Source organism: Rhipicephalus sanguineus, chromosome 4, assembly GCF_013339695.2.
Source record: "Rhipicephalus sanguineus isolate Rsan-2018 chromosome 4, BIME_Rsan_1.4, whole genome shotgun sequence".
Classification (NCBI taxonomy): Eukaryota; Metazoa; Arthropoda; class Arachnida; order Ixodida; family Ixodidae; genus Rhipicephalus; species Rhipicephalus sanguineus.
In genome coordinates, this window is record NC_051179.1 from 51,058,397 (window position 1) to 51,076,162 (window position 17,766).

Sequence of the window (17,766 nt, forward strand, 5' to 3'; positions counted from 1 at the left end):
AGACAAACGCCCCGAAGTGCGGTGCGTAAATGTTTAGAAATTGTTGTTCCCATAGAACTTTTTTGAAGCAGTTCGTCAAATAAGTTTCGCTAAAATAGTTTAACGCGTGCACTTTAAAATGTTAGGTTCTACGATCTCGCTTTCTTGCAATACGTCGTTGTTAGGCAGGCAAAGCACGCTTTACAGGCACGAGGGCGTACAATTCGTTCGTCCTCTGTCGGAAGCGTATGCGCTGACATGCAGCCTGCGCACTACGTACTTAATAAGGCGAAAGCCTTAGATGCCTCATCAGACACGAAAATTGACCGTCGGCGTCCCGCGGCGTCGGCGTCAGCACGAATGATGCAAAAGGTCATCATCATTTGATGACGTCACCATATGACGTCATCATGACATCATATCCTATCTTCTCAACTTCAGCATTACTATCAGCCTTATGTCCGGCTCAAGTTTATGCTTACGTCTACTCACACATACTTCAACGCACTAGCGTTCATACGCCAGCCGAATATTTATATACAGAGGCGTGAGTTTTTACATTTCCCCCACCCCCCAACCCCCCGCAAACTTCTTCACACAGGAAGTTCTTGATAAAAATATGTCATGTGAGTCACCTCTTTCAAGATAAAAATCGTTACTGGATTTCAACCACCGATAACTCCTATTTCTAGGTACGAGATCAAAAGGCACGAAATAGAGCACCCATTGCACAAGATATGGGTGTTAAAGAACATTGACATCATGGTCGAAAAGTTAATAACACGCCGTCGGGCTCACGACCCGACTCACTCAGACTCGCATCTAGCCGTGAGTCGGAGTGATTCCGAGTCAGTAATATTTTGGTGAGATTGAGTCCGAGTGAGTCCGGTTGAAAAAAAAATCCGGCAGATCCCACGCACTGTGGGAATCGATGTAATGCGAAGCAACGAGCTGCATACATCGCCTTGTTTGCCTTTGAGCCAAATGAAATCATTCATGCCATGGCATCTAGTTCACCATATATCGCATGTTTGCCATGCACGCATGCATGCACAATCTGGCTTATACCATGCCAATGAAACGTGTATTCTGAAATATACAATGCATGACCTGTCATTTATGTTCATCACTCACTCGCGTCATGCCATACCAATATTGGTATACATCCAGTTCACAAAATGGCCGGAAGCGCACCATGACAGTGGCATGTAAATCATACCGTACATAACATGCATAACACGATTCGCATGTTAAGACTTCTCATTTATGTTCGTCATACAGTCACATCGCGCAATACCAATTTTGGTGTATATCAAACGAGCGAAATGGCCGCGAGTGCACCATGAGTATGGAATGTAAATCATGCCATACATGACATGCATATCATGGTATTCATGTTACCACCTGTCACTTATGTTCGTCATACAGTCACATCACGCAGTACCAATTTTGGTGCATGTCAAGCTAGCGAAACGGCCACGAATGCACCATGAGCGTGACATGTAAATCATGACATACATGACGTGCATATCATGGTTTTCATGATACCACCTGTTATTCATGTTTGTCATACAGGCGCGTCGCGCAATACCAATTTTGGTGCATATCAATCTTGCGAAACGGCCACGAGTGCGCCATGAGCATGGCATGTAAATCATGGCGTACGTGCCATGCATGTCATGACTTTCATGTTATCACCTCTCATTTACGTTCGTCATACAGTCGCGTCACGCAATACCAGTTTTGGTGTATACCAAGCTAGCGAAGCGGCCGCGAATGCATCATGAGTGTGGCATGTAAATCATGACATACATGTCATGGTTTTCATGTTACCAACTGTTATTCATGTTCTTCATACAGTCACATCGCGCAATACCAATTTTGGTGTACATCAAGCAAGCAAAACGGCCGTGAATGCACCATGAGCATGGCATGTAAATCATGACATACATGACATGCGTGTCATGGTTTTCATGTTACCACCTGTTAATTATGTTCTTCATACAGTCACATCGCACAAGACCAATTTTGGTGTATATCAATTTAGCAAAACGGCCGCGAGTGCGCCATGAGCGTGACATGTAAACCATGTCGCACATGACATGCATTTCATGATTTTCATGTTACCACGTGTCAGTTATGTTCGTCATACAGAAATGTCTCGTCATACCGGTTTTAGTATATATCCATTCATTTAAATGGCCGCGAGCGCCCCGAGACCATGTCATGTAAATCATGCCGCACATGACATGCGTGTTATGATTTGCACGTTAGGACCTGTCATTATGTTTGTCATGAACTCTTGTCACGCCATATCAATTTTGGTATATTGGAAATTAACGGAACGGCTACAAGAGCCCCAAGGCCATGGAATGTAAATCATGCTGTTCATGACATGCATATCATGATTTCCATGTTGCTTGCATTTATGTTCGTAGTAAGGTCATGTTATGTCACACCAATTTTGGTATACATCCGATTAACGAAACGACCAGGACAGCACAAAGTCGTAGGCGGCTAGATAGATAGATAGACAGATAGATGCGCTCAAAGTCGCAGAAGTTCGCTAAGAAATGCTTCGCATTGAAATTGTTTAGCGAGTCTGAGTCCGAGTGAGTCCAGTTGAGGAAAACTACGGTGAGTCTGAGTCCGAGTGAGTTCTAAGGGCAAAATAATGTCACAGGTATGGAAAGGTAACTCTGGCAAGGGCGCCGCATTGACGAATACGACATTACACCACTAAGATAGATAGATAGATAGATAGATAGATAGATAGATAGATAGATAGATAGATAGATAGATAGATAGATAGATAGATAGATAGATAGATAGATAGATAGATAGATAGATAGATAGATAGATAGATAGATAGATAGATAGATAGATAGATAGATAGATAGATAGATAGATAGATAGATAGATAGATAGATAGATAGATAGATAGATAGATAGATAGATAGATAGATAGATAGATAGATAGATAGATAGATAGATAGATAGATAGATAGATAGATAGATAGATAGATAGATAGATAGATAGATAGATAGATAGATAGATAGATAGATAGATAGATAGATAGATAGATAGATAGATAGATAGATAGATAGATAGATAGATAGATAGATAGATAGATAGATAGATAGATAGATAGATAGATAGATAGCCAAAGAGAAGCACGTTCCCTCTCACCTCAAAGTACTCGCGCTCAGTAGAGGAGATGACAGTGCCGCTCCGCAAGGGTCTCATGTCTCCCGCCATCGGTGACGCCATCATGACCGTGGGTGACTGCGGTGGCATCATCATGGGCGCCGCAGCAGCGCCGTAGTCGTAGTAGGCGGGGGGCGCGGCGTTGTCGTAGTACTGCACGTTCACCAGAAACTGGTCCTGGCTGGGTGACATGCCATCGCCGTAGAAGCCCTGCGCTGCGAAGTCGTTGAACGGGCTACGTCTGCAAGAAGGCAAGCGTGCGTTCAGACTTCTTAAAAGCGAACATTTGACAGAAATCGACATTCTTTCTTATCGCGAAGTACCTTTATCAAACAATGAGCTACACCATCCAGCTGTAATTCCACGTTTCCACCTGACTGCGTATTACTGTTTTATTGCGATAGCAAACGTAGACACTCCCAACGAAAAAGCGGCGCCGGTGCGATGGTCCATATAGGAAAAGTGCAATAGGAACAGCTTTTTGTATCTCATGTGTGCCTCGTATTTGCGTAAAGCGCAAAACATTAGTTACAGTAGTAATTTAAACTTAATGGTTGTGTACGTATTATGTCGGTGGCATCTTGTCTGAAACCTCCTATGTGTTATGTCGAACCGACATGAAGTCAGTTTCGCCGAAAGCGACAAAATGAAATCCTATACGAAGTGAGGCTAGCAGTTAACTCCTTCAGGACCCGATCGGGTGTAACTCTACAAAACGCTGGCGTAAGGGAACACGGCCGCTCCAGCGAGCGAGGCGACCGTTGTGCTGTCTATAACTTCAACGCAAAGTACGTGGTCAGAGTACAGCACGTACTAAGGTATGAGCCGTCTCCTAAGCGGCACTAAGGTATGAGCCGTCGAGATAGCGTGCGCGCGACCACGCCCTTTTGCGGCTCAAGCCGCGAACGGAGGCAGCCCTCGCCCGCTTTCACTCGCACGTAAAACGTACGACGCGCAGTGCGATGTTATCGATGTGGACGTTATGTGGAACAGGACGGCGACGACAAGATAGCTCGCGCGCGACCACGCCCGTTTGATTAAAGTTGGGCTGCCGGAGCGATACAGCCTTCCTCCTGGCATCCCTTCATGCGCCTTTGCGCGACAGAGAAGGCCGACATCTTTAATCTCTGCACGAGCCGTGAAGGGAGGCAGCCCTCAACACTCTTTCACTCACATATAAAACATACGACGCGCATTGCGATGTTATCAATTTGAACTTTATATGGAACATGACGGCCACGGTAGAAATGCGCTTCCTTATCATTGCTATCGCAATAAAAGAATAAGGGTTGACGAAAACTTAAATACACGCAGTACAACCAAAGGAGATTGCAAGAGGGGAAACACAAACTGTGGTTTATTTTGGGCAAACTTGTACCCAAAGAAGCAGGTGTGACAATTAGAGTCCGCTAAAGCGTTCCACACAAGTGTGTTTTCCCGAATATACTCTCCGAAACCAAACAGGTCAGCCCACTGTCTCGTGCCCGTGCGCGAGAGGCATGCGTCGCGCTGCCACAAGAAGCGCGAGCAGGCACGAGACATTGTAGACGCTTACACAGAGGTTCGCTGGTTCTCTTGGTAGAAAGCTAATTGGGAGCAGTCTCTGCTGCAACATTACACACCATCAACGACCATCATCGATGACAACGCGCCGGTCCACACCGCCTTCGTCTTGACCCGCTTCCTTGTCGATTCAAAGGTGCCAAGAGTTCACCAGCTGCCCTACAGTCCTGACATGGCTCCTCCAGACTTACCTTTGTTTCCGCGCTTGAAAACTCCCATGAAAGGCCATTATTTTAGGACAGTTGACAAAGTCAAAGAGCCTTGCACCAAGGCTTTAAAGGACATTCCGGAGGACGTCTACCGTGACGCCTTCGATGCCGGGAATCTCACTCGAAGCGATGTATCGCCTCAGGAAGAGCCTATTTTGTAAATGTTAATTGTGTTGTACTGATCTTATCAATACATTTTTTAATCGACTTGTTTACATTACTTTTCGGACATACCCTGTATGTATAAGAGCTACAAAGAAAAATAATTCAGGAAAATATTTTCCGAAGGGCGAAATCGGGGATTTGAACCTGCGACCCCTCCCTCCGCAGCGCGCGGCGGCTCGGCCACGAAGCGCACGTCCTTCAGCATACTAACGGCGAGCTATTTATGTACACCACTTACCGCTGGCGGTACGCAGAGCTCAGAAGCACTTCAGCGTGTTATCTCTATCACCAGCGAGATGGCGCGAAGGGCGCGCTTTAAAAGTCGTCGCTCCGCTCGATGCGATGCTCGCGCTCCTCCTGCCTCTACCACCTGTACTTTGCCCTACAGGGCGTCGTCGCCCGTGCGCGCGCGCGTTTATCTCGTGATGGGAATAGTTTGTACGTCTTGTGCTTTCACCGCAAAGTTTCCGTTGAGGCTACAGAGCGCACGAAGGTCACTTCGCTCGCTGCAGCGGCCGCGTTTGCGAAAGGATCGCGCTGCTCAAACACAAAGAAGTAACAACTCTGACAGTTGTTAGTTTGCGCTCGTCCTGCGTATGCCTGTGCGTTCGTTTCGTGCGTCCTTCTTTGTGTTTGAGCAACGTGCTTTAAGTGTCCAGCTGTGACAGTTGTTAGTTCGCGCTCGTCCTGTGCGTGATTTTTTTTTCGTGCGTCCTTTGTGCTTGAGCAGCGCGCTGCAAGTTTCGAGCTGCTTGCCATTGTCCGCATGACATTCCAATATGTTGCTATCACATTCATTGATTCGCCCTTGCGGCGAAACTGACTGTTTTCATCCCCCGCCGGACAAATCGGCGGACGTGTTCTAGGAGCGAACCAGAACTAGAAATCATGAACCAACTGGCCCAACATTCTACGTTAGTCAACTGTTATTCTTTAAGAGCCGATAACGTGTGTCTGTTACATAGCTGGGGATATCAATTTGCTGAGAGAGCAGCTGGATCGCTTACTTGCCACTTGCGAACTGCTTGCTTTCTAACTTAGTAGCTTGTGCTGCCGAGTGCTGAAATTATTGAATTAATGTATCATGACACGAGTGAGTGATTAGTTCGTGGTGTTCCGATTCTCTTTTTGCTCGTGCTTAGCGATCGAATGAGTTAGTGATGGAATGAGTAACGGACTTAGTGATCGAGTTAGTAGTATAGTGATAAAGTAATTAAGTGACTGGGAGTGTACTTTGGATGAGATAACGAATATGCTCACCTTCTCGACCAGTCGACCGACAGCACAGGTCCCACAGCTGCCTGTGCGGGTGAGGGTGATTTTGAAGCAGGTGACGCGGCTCCTGACTCTCGCTCCGGAGACCCGGCCTTGGAACCTCCTTTCTTTTTTGGAGATCCCTTTTTGGAGCCCTTCTTGGAGCCCTTCTTGGACTTTTTCTTTCCTTTAGAGCCCTTCTTGCCTTTGGAGTGCTTCTTCTTGCCTTTGGAGTGTTTCTTTTTTCCTTTGGAGTGCTTCTTCTTGCCTTTGGAGTGCTTCTTTTTGGAATGCCTTTTTCGTTTCTTCTTGGCGTCGTCATCGTCTTCTTCTTCGGGCATCTTGGGACGCCTATAACGGGCCTTCGGTTCTCGGGAGAGCCAATTGTACGATTACTGCGTGAAAAAAAAAAAGATGTTTTGTATTAATTAATTAAAGGGACACTAACGAGCAAAACAATTTTCTCATATTAGTAAAGTACTCTTTCACGATGCCAAAAACACTACGCTTGCTGCGAGAAGACGCTTAGTAAACGAGAAAACGCGCAAAAACAAAATGTGGGTGGCGACCATTCGCCGTGACGTCCCATGCTTTGACGACGCCTACTAGGAAGTTGTAAAGGAGTACGTCTACTTAGGACAGGTAGTAACCGCGGAGCCAAACCATGAGAGTGAAATAACTAGAAGAATAAGGATGGGATGGGGCTCCTTTGGCAAGCATTATCAAATCATGAATAGTAGTCTACCACTATCTCTCAAGAGGAAGGTATATAACAGCTGCATCTTACCGGTACTTACCTACGGAGCAGAAACCTGGAGACTTACAAAGAGGGTTCAACTCAAATTGAGGACGACGCAGCGAGCGATGGAAAGGAAAATGATAGGTGTAACCTTAAGAGACAGGAAGAGAGCAGAGTGGGTCAGGGAACAAACGGGGGTTAAGGATATCATAGTTGAAATTAAGAAGAAGAAATGGATGTGGGCCGGCCACGTAGCACGTCGGCAGGATAACCGGTGGTCATTAAGGGTAACTGACTGGATTCCAAGAGAGGGCAAACGCGTGAGGGGAAGACAGAAAATTAGGTGGGTAGATGAGATTAAGAAGTTTGCAGGTATAACGTGGCAACAGAAAGCACAGGACCGGGTTGATTGGCGGAACATGGGAGAGGCCTTTGCCCTGCAGTGGGCGTAGACAGGCTGATGATGATGATGATGATGATGATGACTAGGGACTATGTAGTTCCTATTCGGTAAAAATGAAGTACATTGTCCTCTGAGGGGCCATAGACTTAACATACGAAGTTTGGGGCAATTTTGTTGAGCCAATGGCGCCAATATACGATAAATACACTTTGAAATCCCTGACGTCACGCGGGGAGATATCGGCGCGAGATTAAAAAAAATGGAACTTTGAATTTGATTTGATCCTCTATTAACAAACTTATATTGGCGAAGTTAACGAGGTTTGAGTTATCAGAGCACAATTTATCGATCTAGGCCGATTCATTGTTTCTCTTTAGGGTCTCTTTAATAGAAAACATTTTCTATCTGAGTACGTTGTGTAACCAACGAAATAGATGAATCACACATCGGAAACAAAACTCATAGAATTTTTTGGATGTTATTACATCACGTTACGCCATTCGACGTCACAATAACATCAGTCAAGATCAAACACTTCGGTTTGGTTCATAGTTTATAGCAGCGCAAAAGACGGAAGCGCGACACAAGGAAAACCTCAGGACAAGGCGCTGAAGTCCTGCAGTGTGGTCTTTCTTAACTGCCTTATGATTTCGTCTTTTGCGCTACTTTAGACTACGAACCTTCACCAAGTCGCCCAGTCTTATATCATTTTACGGTTGCGTTCCCTCTTTAGTAACGTTGATAAGTCAGCTGATATAAATAAAACGCGGAGTAGAAGCTATCTAAAAACACTCGAAGCTATCTAATGGCCAATACAAGTTAAAAGTAATTACCATGGGGAGAAAATTATATGCGCAATTAGAAGAGAGAACTTGTGTCTTTTATGTCACCGTGGCTTCTGCTTGACATTTAACTAACGCATCACGTCAAGTATGCTGAACGAACGCGCGCGATCGATTGCGGGAGGTAGGCGCAATATTGCTGGCTCAAAACTTAATTAAAATACACGAAGTGCACGGTTATACCTACAAAGGTCGCCATATCAACACGTAAGTGCTACATGCGAACGCTTTATTTTTAATACCTCACAGAAACAGAACTAACGACGTTGCGTACTTTCTCTAAGCGCCGCTGCCAAGAGAAATCATTAGTTATACGTTTAAGAAAATCAAACGCATGGGTTTGTTTAGGAATAAAACATTAGAAAAAATAATTCTGGGGTAATACATGCCGAAACCACGATATCATTATAAAGCACGCCGTGGTAGGAGACTACCGATTAATTTTGACCACGTGCACCTGATTCTAAGTAAAAGGGTGCTCATGTGTTTTGCCCCCTTGGACATTAGGCCTCCACGGTCGGGAATCGAACCCGCGTCTTCGAGCTGATATGCACAAAGAAATTAATAGCAGATAACACCTATCAGCGTTGCGTGGGGACAGAACAGCAGTACACACTCTCCTTCATCAATTGCGGAGGGAAACACGTCCACGTGGATTACGTAGTTAGCCTAAACAGTGAATTTCCTGCTTATAGCTACACGCTACTATGACCAGGAACGTTACTCTTGTCACTTAGTTCCTGCGAACCTCCTTTATTTTATTTTTTATTTTTTTTTGCTGTCTTTTTGCTAATATGCCATTTTGAGCCACAGTAATGCCATTTTAAGAGTAAAACAACATGGTTCACAGTTAATGACGGGCACAAACCACGTACAACTCCCCTATTACTCCCACGTAGTTCGAACTTGATGTCATCGCACGGGGTAATCATCGCCTGCGCGATCCATAAAACATGTCCTTTAACGTTATACGTATGTCGTAAGTTTGTCAGCTCCTCGACCTTCGCCTTAGCGGCTCAAACCATTTACACGAAAATGCGCAGGCGCTTCACCGCCGACCTGGAACTCGGGGAATCGAATCCCGGCCGCGGCGGCCGCATTTCGAAGGAGGCGAAATGCTCGAGGCCCGTGCTTTCCGAGGCGCTCCCCCACGGCGCTTCTCATAATTACGTCCTGATTTTAGGACGTGAAACCCCAACTATTATTATTACACGAAAAAGAATATGGCAGCGCCCGAGCTGTTCCCACAGGTGTTCGAGCAAGCAGCTGCAACGATAATCATGGGCACGGCACGGTGCTCTTGGCAGTATGCGCACATTTGAACTCATCCGCACTGGCGACTGAATGAAGTCGCGCGTCGAATTGCGCCCGGCGACTAAGCAGCGATCCAAGGCTGCCTATATGTTCATTTGAGAAAGTGCAGCCAACCCTTCGCCTCACGAACATACATGTACCGTGATGTCGCTCATGTCTGCTCGCACCGCCACCGCCTCGTAAACTAAGCGGACGTCCTGCACCGGTGCATTCCACTGGTTCACTCCAGACATAACTAATTAGGGTATTTTTGTATATACTCGACAACTATGTATACGAGACGGCAGCCCACTCTTAGCGTCGAGTCCCGTCTTTTGCTACATCTTGTCCTTTGTACTATTTGCGCTAATCAGTTATACCTGAAGTCAATTTGCGCCAACTAGCCCAACTCGCGTTTCTAATACATTAGTTCACCAGCACCGTGACTGCAGCAAAGGCTATTTGCGACTGGTCGCGCGAACACCTGAGTCGCCGGTATAGCCCTCAGAGTGGGCCAGCGTCCAGCGTACAGAGTTATTGAACATGCAAAAATGACGTCTCAGGGTATGCCCCGAGCGTAAGCTTAAACGCAAAAAGTAAAACTCTCCTTTGCCACAACGGTTGGTTGAACGATGAACCCTCACGCCTAGACTGCGAAGGTGGCATGCAAGAAGCTCGCTGGCTCTTAGCTATGCACGCACAACGGAAGCAATGCGCGTTGAGCAGCAATGCGACGCCTTTCTTTCCGTGACTGCCGCGCTCACCATGCAAATGATGAAGCGTCGTCGTCGAAGCCGGCGTCGATTCCAGCGACGAGTCGGACCCGGCAAGGCTACAAATGTCCGGCCTCGGAACGTGCGGCAAAGCGGGCCGCCTCGTTCCGAAATCGCACGTGCGTGGCGTTTTTATCCTCTTTCACGGCGGGATCGGCAGACCAGCAGTAATTATAACGCAGCACACTAAGTTATAAGGCCCATTTTGCACCAACCTTGGCGTTTGCGGATTCTGCGCAGCACCAAGGTTGATGCAAGATTTCCCTGAGACTTGGATTACTTCAATACAGGCCACATATCGAATATATGACGCCCTTCGTCTTCTTTTTCTTTCAGTGTCATTTGTTTCTTGTGCAAAGTGACCGTGCTTGATATGCTCTGTGTTGAAAGACTGAATGAAAAAGCTCTCTTGTGGCAAAGAAATTCTCCCGGCGAAGGTGGAGCTTTCAGTACGAGGCCCCTGTGGCCTTTCCCATCGACTGACCAGTTGCCTGAAGAAGACAAATCAACTATCATAGTGCTGCAGTCACTGTTAGACACACTTCGCGTGTTCGTCGGCACGCTGAAATCTCCCTATACGCTCAGTCCGTACAACAGGTACTGGATGCTCTTTGTCCAGTACTTGCAAGCCTTCAGTAGGCACCATGACACGACTGTCTACAGTGGGACGTATTTGCCTGAGACCCCGAGTCCAGTACTATGGAATGCAGCTGTGTTCTTTAAGCTCACGTGTATTTTTTTTTGTATGTTTTCCTTGTCCTATCTTGCTTTCTTTCCCTCCCTTAATCCCCTTGTCCCAGTGTAGGATAGCAAACCGGACGCGCGTCTGGTTGAACTTCCTGCCTTTCCTTCCTTCTCCTTCCCCTCCTCCTCCTTGCGAGCTCTGTCGAGCGGCATCAAAGTCACCATGGTAACAATGTTCACAACAACTGATCGCTTGCTTCCAACTAGCAACCGCTTATTTTCGTGGAAAATTGTTTAGGACACGTTGTTTCGCTGATTCTGTCTGAATGTGACTCTTCGTGGAAATCCTTTATTGCGATAGCAATTACAGTGGACACTCGAGGCGCATTTTTGCCGTCACCGTCATGTTCCGTATAAAGTCCAAGTCGACAACATCACTCTGCGCGCCTCATGTCGCTATGTGCGAGTGAAAGCTTGCGAAGGCGGCATATACGGGCGCGCCTCAAGCAGACATGAAACGCGCCGGCCGGCTCCGTCGGGCAAAGGAGCGTGAAGGGGTGCCAGTGGGGGAGCTGCATCGCTCGGGCAGCACTTGAGGACTTTCGGATCAAAAGGGCGCGGTCGCGCGCGCTATCTTGACCGATATTAGTAGACGGCTCCCACCCTTTTACGTGCAGCGCTTTCACCGCTTACTCCGCGTTGAGACGACAGACAGCACGAACACCGCTTCGCTCCCTGGAGTGGCAGTATTCCTTCACGCCTGTGTTTTTTAGAGTTGCACGAGATCGGATCCGAAAGGAGTTAGCTGCTAGTATGACATTACAACTTGTTGCTATAGCGTTCATTGCTTCTCTCTTGCGGCAAAACGGACTTTTTTATTGTTTGGCACGGTCGCAGGGAGGCTTGCTCAGCCGTTGGTGAATTTCCGCATTGATTCAATGGTTGTTTCTCATCGCTTCTGCCAATTTCTTTTGTAGCACACATGCGCCACTGTTCCGAGGAAACCGATCAGAGCAATAAAAATATGAAAAGAATGGTAGCACGAGCAGTAGTAACCTTGCATCCAAAATGATAAACTATTTGATATAAAGGTTTATACTTTTTGCAGTTGGCCGCCTGTTTTTCGCTAATCATTCATCACTGCTATTGGCTTGTATCGGTGCTTACGGACAGTTCTGTACAGCTAAGCTTAGGAATGCTTTTTTTATTTTTTTAATACGAACCCTGAACTCGGAAAGCGAGTCTCCCAGAAGAACATTGTCCACGTGGTGCCGACCGTTTCAGGGTAGAATAACCTCACTTCAACGCGATATAACCTTGCTTTCTACAGCAAACGCGAGGCTCAATTACCCTTTACTTCGCTGGCAAAGTGTACATTAAGAAGTTCACAGCTCACTCCAAACTTCGTCATGCACAGGCGCCACCTCTAATAATTTTAGCGACAACTCTCGTAACATGACTTCGATAGTCAGCACCATCGCTGGCTACTAGTACAATTCAAACCTGCCAAAGTCACATATGCGCAATATGAAACGTCAGACTTATATAAGTACTATCACACAACTGCTTACACCATTCAAACGGGAAACAGAAGCTTGCGAGATCACAAAGCACAGGAACACTTTGGGAGAAACTCCTAACCTGTCGAGTACGGTTCTGTGAAAAACATAACAAGTATTCAATTCTCTTGCACTTTCTAACCGAGGGTCCCGCTTTCAGTGTCAATAGCTTTGGACCCTCGTCTGTATAGCAGCGTTATGTACTACTTTGGGTGTATACGCTTCAATGAACTGAAGCTGCATGCTTCAATAATTTGAGTACCGTGACTACACCAAACGCGTCTGGTATACGACTAGGCTCCTCACACGCTTGGATGGTGTAATGACGATGATGATGATTTGCTGCTTTACCCTTGGACGGGTGTATTGAGGAAGCAAGGCGGAAAAATTCCGGCGGATCCCACAGATTGTGGGAGTCGATTTCATGCGAAGTAGTCAGCGAGGAGTTAGCTGCCTATGGAGCATTTTCTTGCTTTTAACCAAGCGTTACGAGATGGATCGACGCCTTTGGGTACTTTGCGTAGTTGTGCGCATATCGTGAGCGTACGAGGCACGTCGACTACACTGTCGCCTGAAGGGTAGCTTATAGTCTGACGTAACGTCGGTACTCACTGCTCGATTCCGACCAGCACAGTATAAGTGTTCAAACGTTTCTTTGGTTATCGAAGAGCGGCACGTTACTAGTGGCACATACCCAGTTCACCTATATAGTTGGCGTCAGAGACTTTTGTTGAAGCGCATCACATACCCAGTATCGCACCTAGAGGTGCAAAGTCGAGATGCAAATAGGTGGTGAACATTTCTGTGCAACCACTGCCTTCATAAGTTTCATTCACTCGTTGATGCCGGTGCTGAACGGTTGATCTCAATGCCGATGCTCACATTATTTTGGCCGTGAGTGTGAGAAGAAGAATTTTTAAATTATGTCATAACGACATAATGATTTTGGTCATTTGCGAGATTATGCAACATGGTCTAGGCTAAGATTGGTATTTATTAAATATAACTATTTATTCTAATTGACTCTGTAACCTGTATCAGCACTTAAAAATGTCAGACTACATAATCCGCCCGACTCTTGGCCGATCCGCCTGAGTGGGTAGGTGCCAATCATCCCATGAGCATCATCATCCTCAAGAAAAGGCGGCGTGGTCGCCGCGATGGCGACCTGCCGGCGCCCTCATGCCTGGTCGCTGGAGCCCGCCTGAGCCGTACTCGTCCTCCCCGCGCCAAACGCACGTCCAGTGGGACGTACACCTCTACCGAAGCCTTACCCGCTGGACCAACTTTGAACGCCGTCGATACCGTCGTTACCGACTTACTTTTCTTCGGACAGGCAAGTATGAAGAAACCGCGTTTGCAAAAGTTAAACGCCGACACGTTCTCCTACGCTGTTGTGAAAGCCGACGTCCGTCATGAGATATTTCCAACGACCGATGTACGACGCGAAGAAACAATGTGTGTCCAGAGAGTGGAGTCACACGTGCATAATATGTCCTTAGATATTTGCGAAGATCGATTGTCTGGTTAGTTCTATCTCTTGTATAGATTAATACAGCGCCGCAGGACGGGACGAAACGGGAATGGCCCCACTCACACATGTATCTATGCTCCGTATCCTACTACAGCGTCTTGATGCGCAGCTTTTGGGTCTATGGTAAGCTCGAAGGCCTTCGTCAAGGCCAGGTGCCTCTCTATATAGGCGAGAAGCTGTAGAGAGCCCTCAGCTTCCAAGCTGAGATGTACAAGCACAGCTCTGCAGGCTGTGGCTAGAGATTAGTCGGCGTGCAAACCACAGACACAAGAGAAGTAAACACCACAATCGCCTTGGTGTGTTTGTTTCTCTTCTCTTGGATGCGTGTTTGCGCGCATTCCTTTATTCCACCATGAATCCCCACCAACTTGCCCAGCTTTCTTCGCGGACAAAGAAGTTGCGGGCTCCGGCAGCGCCTTTAGTCGACACTTGTCTACCAGTTCTCTCCTTTGGAGAGAGAAATGTACTCGAGTCAGACTATAAGCGCGCTAGATACCTACAGATCGGCTGTGTCCTCCCTGTGTCTATATTTTGCCTTTTACAGCTAAGCTGTTTATGCGGACCCTGTGCCATCGGCAGCGTTGGCGTAGTCACGCTAAGAAAAGGTCACGTGATTAGGGTGGAGAGTAGGGAGCCTGAGGCGAGGAGGAGAGGGAGACGGGTCACGTGATGAAGCTTACGTAAGGCGGGCGATTCAAAGAGTGGACTGAAAGGGGGTCACGTGATGAGGCTTACGTAAAGAGGGCGATTCAAACGGTGGATTGAGAGGGGCGCTGCTGGCCCTGAAATGGCAGAAGGGAGGCTGGGGGTGACAGGAAAAGATTTTTTTAAATGACAGCAGAAGGGACGAAGAAGTGCCAAACTAAGAAGGAATTCAGAGGGTTTCAGCTCAAAGAAAGGAGCAGAGGAAAACATTTGGTCAAGGCGACGTAACGGACATGTGAACCTGCCTTACATCACGCAATCGTCGTGGTAGCTTGGACAGCCCTTTCACTCACTATTGATCTATACTTCTGCTGCGTGTGTCATCTGTTATGCCCGACCACGTCTCGCGCTGCACTATTATCTGTCGCTTAACGTTAGCCTCTGCTTTTCATAATACTCGTATGACCTCATCCAGCTCGACGCTTTTCTCTCGCTCTCTCTAATATCCATAACGATCACCTGCATGAATGTGATATAGCAGCTTTCTAGTTTCACTAACGATCGGCAAGGTTGCCCCTTCAACAAAACATGAACCCGATTAAAAGAACGCTTAGAGGCAGCATTCTCGTTCGTATCTCTATTGCGCGCACACTCAAAGGAAGAGAAATAGTCATTTGACTCTTTTTTTTTTAGTCCTAACTTGCCACATATATGACTCTCTTTAAAGCGACACGTTAACTCTCTTTTGGGGAGACGCGAGTCTCACGATTCTTCGAGCAGAGTACTAATAATCTCCAAAGAGTGTTCACGTGTCTCTTTGGAAAGAGTTATATATGTGGCAAGTAAACACTCACAACAAAGAGTCAGATGACTCTGACTCTTTCGGATCACTCTGACATTCGGATCTTCGGAGAGAAGCAGAAGGCTAATGTTCACGTGTGTATAGACTTCAGGTGTGTCTTATGCAGCATCTTTTTTTTCTGTCTACTGGGAAAAACGCAACTTTGTTTTCTAAAGCGACGTGAACTATGTTCCAGGGAGGACAAGTCGTTGAACCCATGGTGACACTATGTTTCCAACGCGTAAAGGTTAATATCGTAGCGTTGCGAAATTTGTAATACGAAAAGAAGTATCGGCAATATTCAAACTCGAGATACGCGGCACGGAATGGAACATCCTTGGCCACGACCATGGCCCGTTTACTTTCATGCGTGTATGTCATGTACTGTTTGCAGCATGCGCACGACTGTGTGCGACCTACACGTTAGATTAGCGAGCATAGGGGCACCTTGAGTTATGAACATGACATTCTTCGCTTATTTACATGTTTCAAATTATCGCAATATCGTGTTAATGTCGTAGAAAAAAAAGATGCCTAGATCCGGTCTATGCAGCCTCAAATATGAAGTCTCACTTAAAAGCTAAATGAAACACAGGCTCTAATGCACCGTTTATGTCCGGGTGCACCCCATCATCATGCATGTGCCCAGACTTGCGGAACGCCTTCTTTCCATTGACTTAGTTCTTTTAACAGCTAACGCCATTGATTTTGTACCCCGAGATCTTTTCGGAGTCATTTGTGCCTCATGGTAGCAGCTATATGTAATGTGCGTGTCCCCCTTTTTATTGTCCCGTGTTAACAAGTGTCTGCACTAAACGCTAAGGAAATGTCTTAACAAGGTCAAAGGTCAACCCTTGCGAACAAGTTAGGTTTCTTGTTTGTAATTTGCTTTCAGACATTGACTTCAGCAGCTCCCATTGCACTTAAAATGCTTTTAGGCAGAGCACTGCGCTGTTTTATGCCTATGGTTGGATTTTTTTTTTACGCAGGGTCAAGACGACAGCCGCCACCATGAAGAAGCTCGCGTCGACGTCGAGGCAACGCAAGAAACAGGCCACCACCACAAATATGGTTAACGTCAAGCAGGTGGAGAGCCGCAACACCGGTGGCGGCATCGTCCGGCGCACCGTGCGAAACCGATCGCGCTCGTGCGAGTCCGCGGTTGAGTCTTCCGACAGCATCCAGGACGAAGAAGAGACCGTGGCCACATCCAATCTGAGCAACGAGATGCTCAAAAGTCGGGAGTCCACCACGGACGCCGGAGCGCCGCGCAGGAGCTCGCGCGATCCATCCGACAGCAGCCTGACGCTCAGCTTGCCCAAGGAGATCCGCACCTCGTGGTTGGATCACGACCGGTCTTCCAAGTCGGAAATGGACGCCGCCGCTTCGGCGGCGCTCAGGAGAGCACCACTGCCAGGCGAAGTCCAGATGCAGAGGACGCACACGCAGGAGACCCGGAGCACAGCTAAAAGCATATTCAGCACCAACAAGTCGGTCGTCTTGGAGACTCAACGGAACAGCATTTCGGCCCTTCCAGGAGGCCACGCACCTCTGCCACCGCCGGCATGCAGGCCCCCCGATTACCCGCCAGAAGTATCGACGGAGACGTCCGAGTTCTCGGACGTCCACCAGTACCAGTCACTCGACGGGTCGTTCAACTCGCATTCAGACAGGGACTTCCGCAGCGTGTCCTCCAAACCGGCCGCGCCCTTGGGTTCGGACGCGTCTCTCGTTAGCTTGCCGGCCACCATGGCCTGGGCGCGCGCGGGCAGTGAATCTTCTGTCGGGACAAGGCCGTTCGTGGTATCGAGTCGGATCGACGTTAACTCGGCCGACTCCCGCGACACGATAGCGGGACCACGTGTGGCTGGAGAGATGGACGTTTTCCGAGACGGCTGGTTTTCTCAGGCGCAGCAGGAAATTTTGCAGCCGAGCGTGAGCGCGTCCCTCGACAACACGGTTCCCCAGACCTGTGCTACAGATCTACCGTCAGCGATGTCCATCGAGTCCCACAGGTTTTGGAGCGCGGACGTCCTTCCCGCAATAAGTTCCAGCATGTCTGCAGCAACGGGGCT

The 17,766-nt window shown here is 47.5% G+C and overlaps 1 protein-coding gene across 1 annotated transcript in view; it reads right to left on the reverse strand.

Annotated features, from left to right (window-relative positions):
- The window catches only part of LOC119391191 (neprilysin-1), a 55,547-nt gene extending 48,828 nt beyond the window's left edge, over window positions 1-6,719 (reverse strand). The window contains exons 1-2 of the mRNA XM_049415187.1: window positions 6,385-6,719; window positions 3,170-3,428 (exon numbers count right to left, since the gene is read on the reverse strand). Of these exons, the coding sequence (XP_049271144.1) occupies window positions 3,170-3,428; window positions 6,385-6,719 (594 nt within the window). The remainder of the gene's footprint in view (window positions 1-3,169; window positions 3,429-6,384) is intronic.
- Window positions 6,720-17,766: the final 11,047 nt, after the last annotated feature.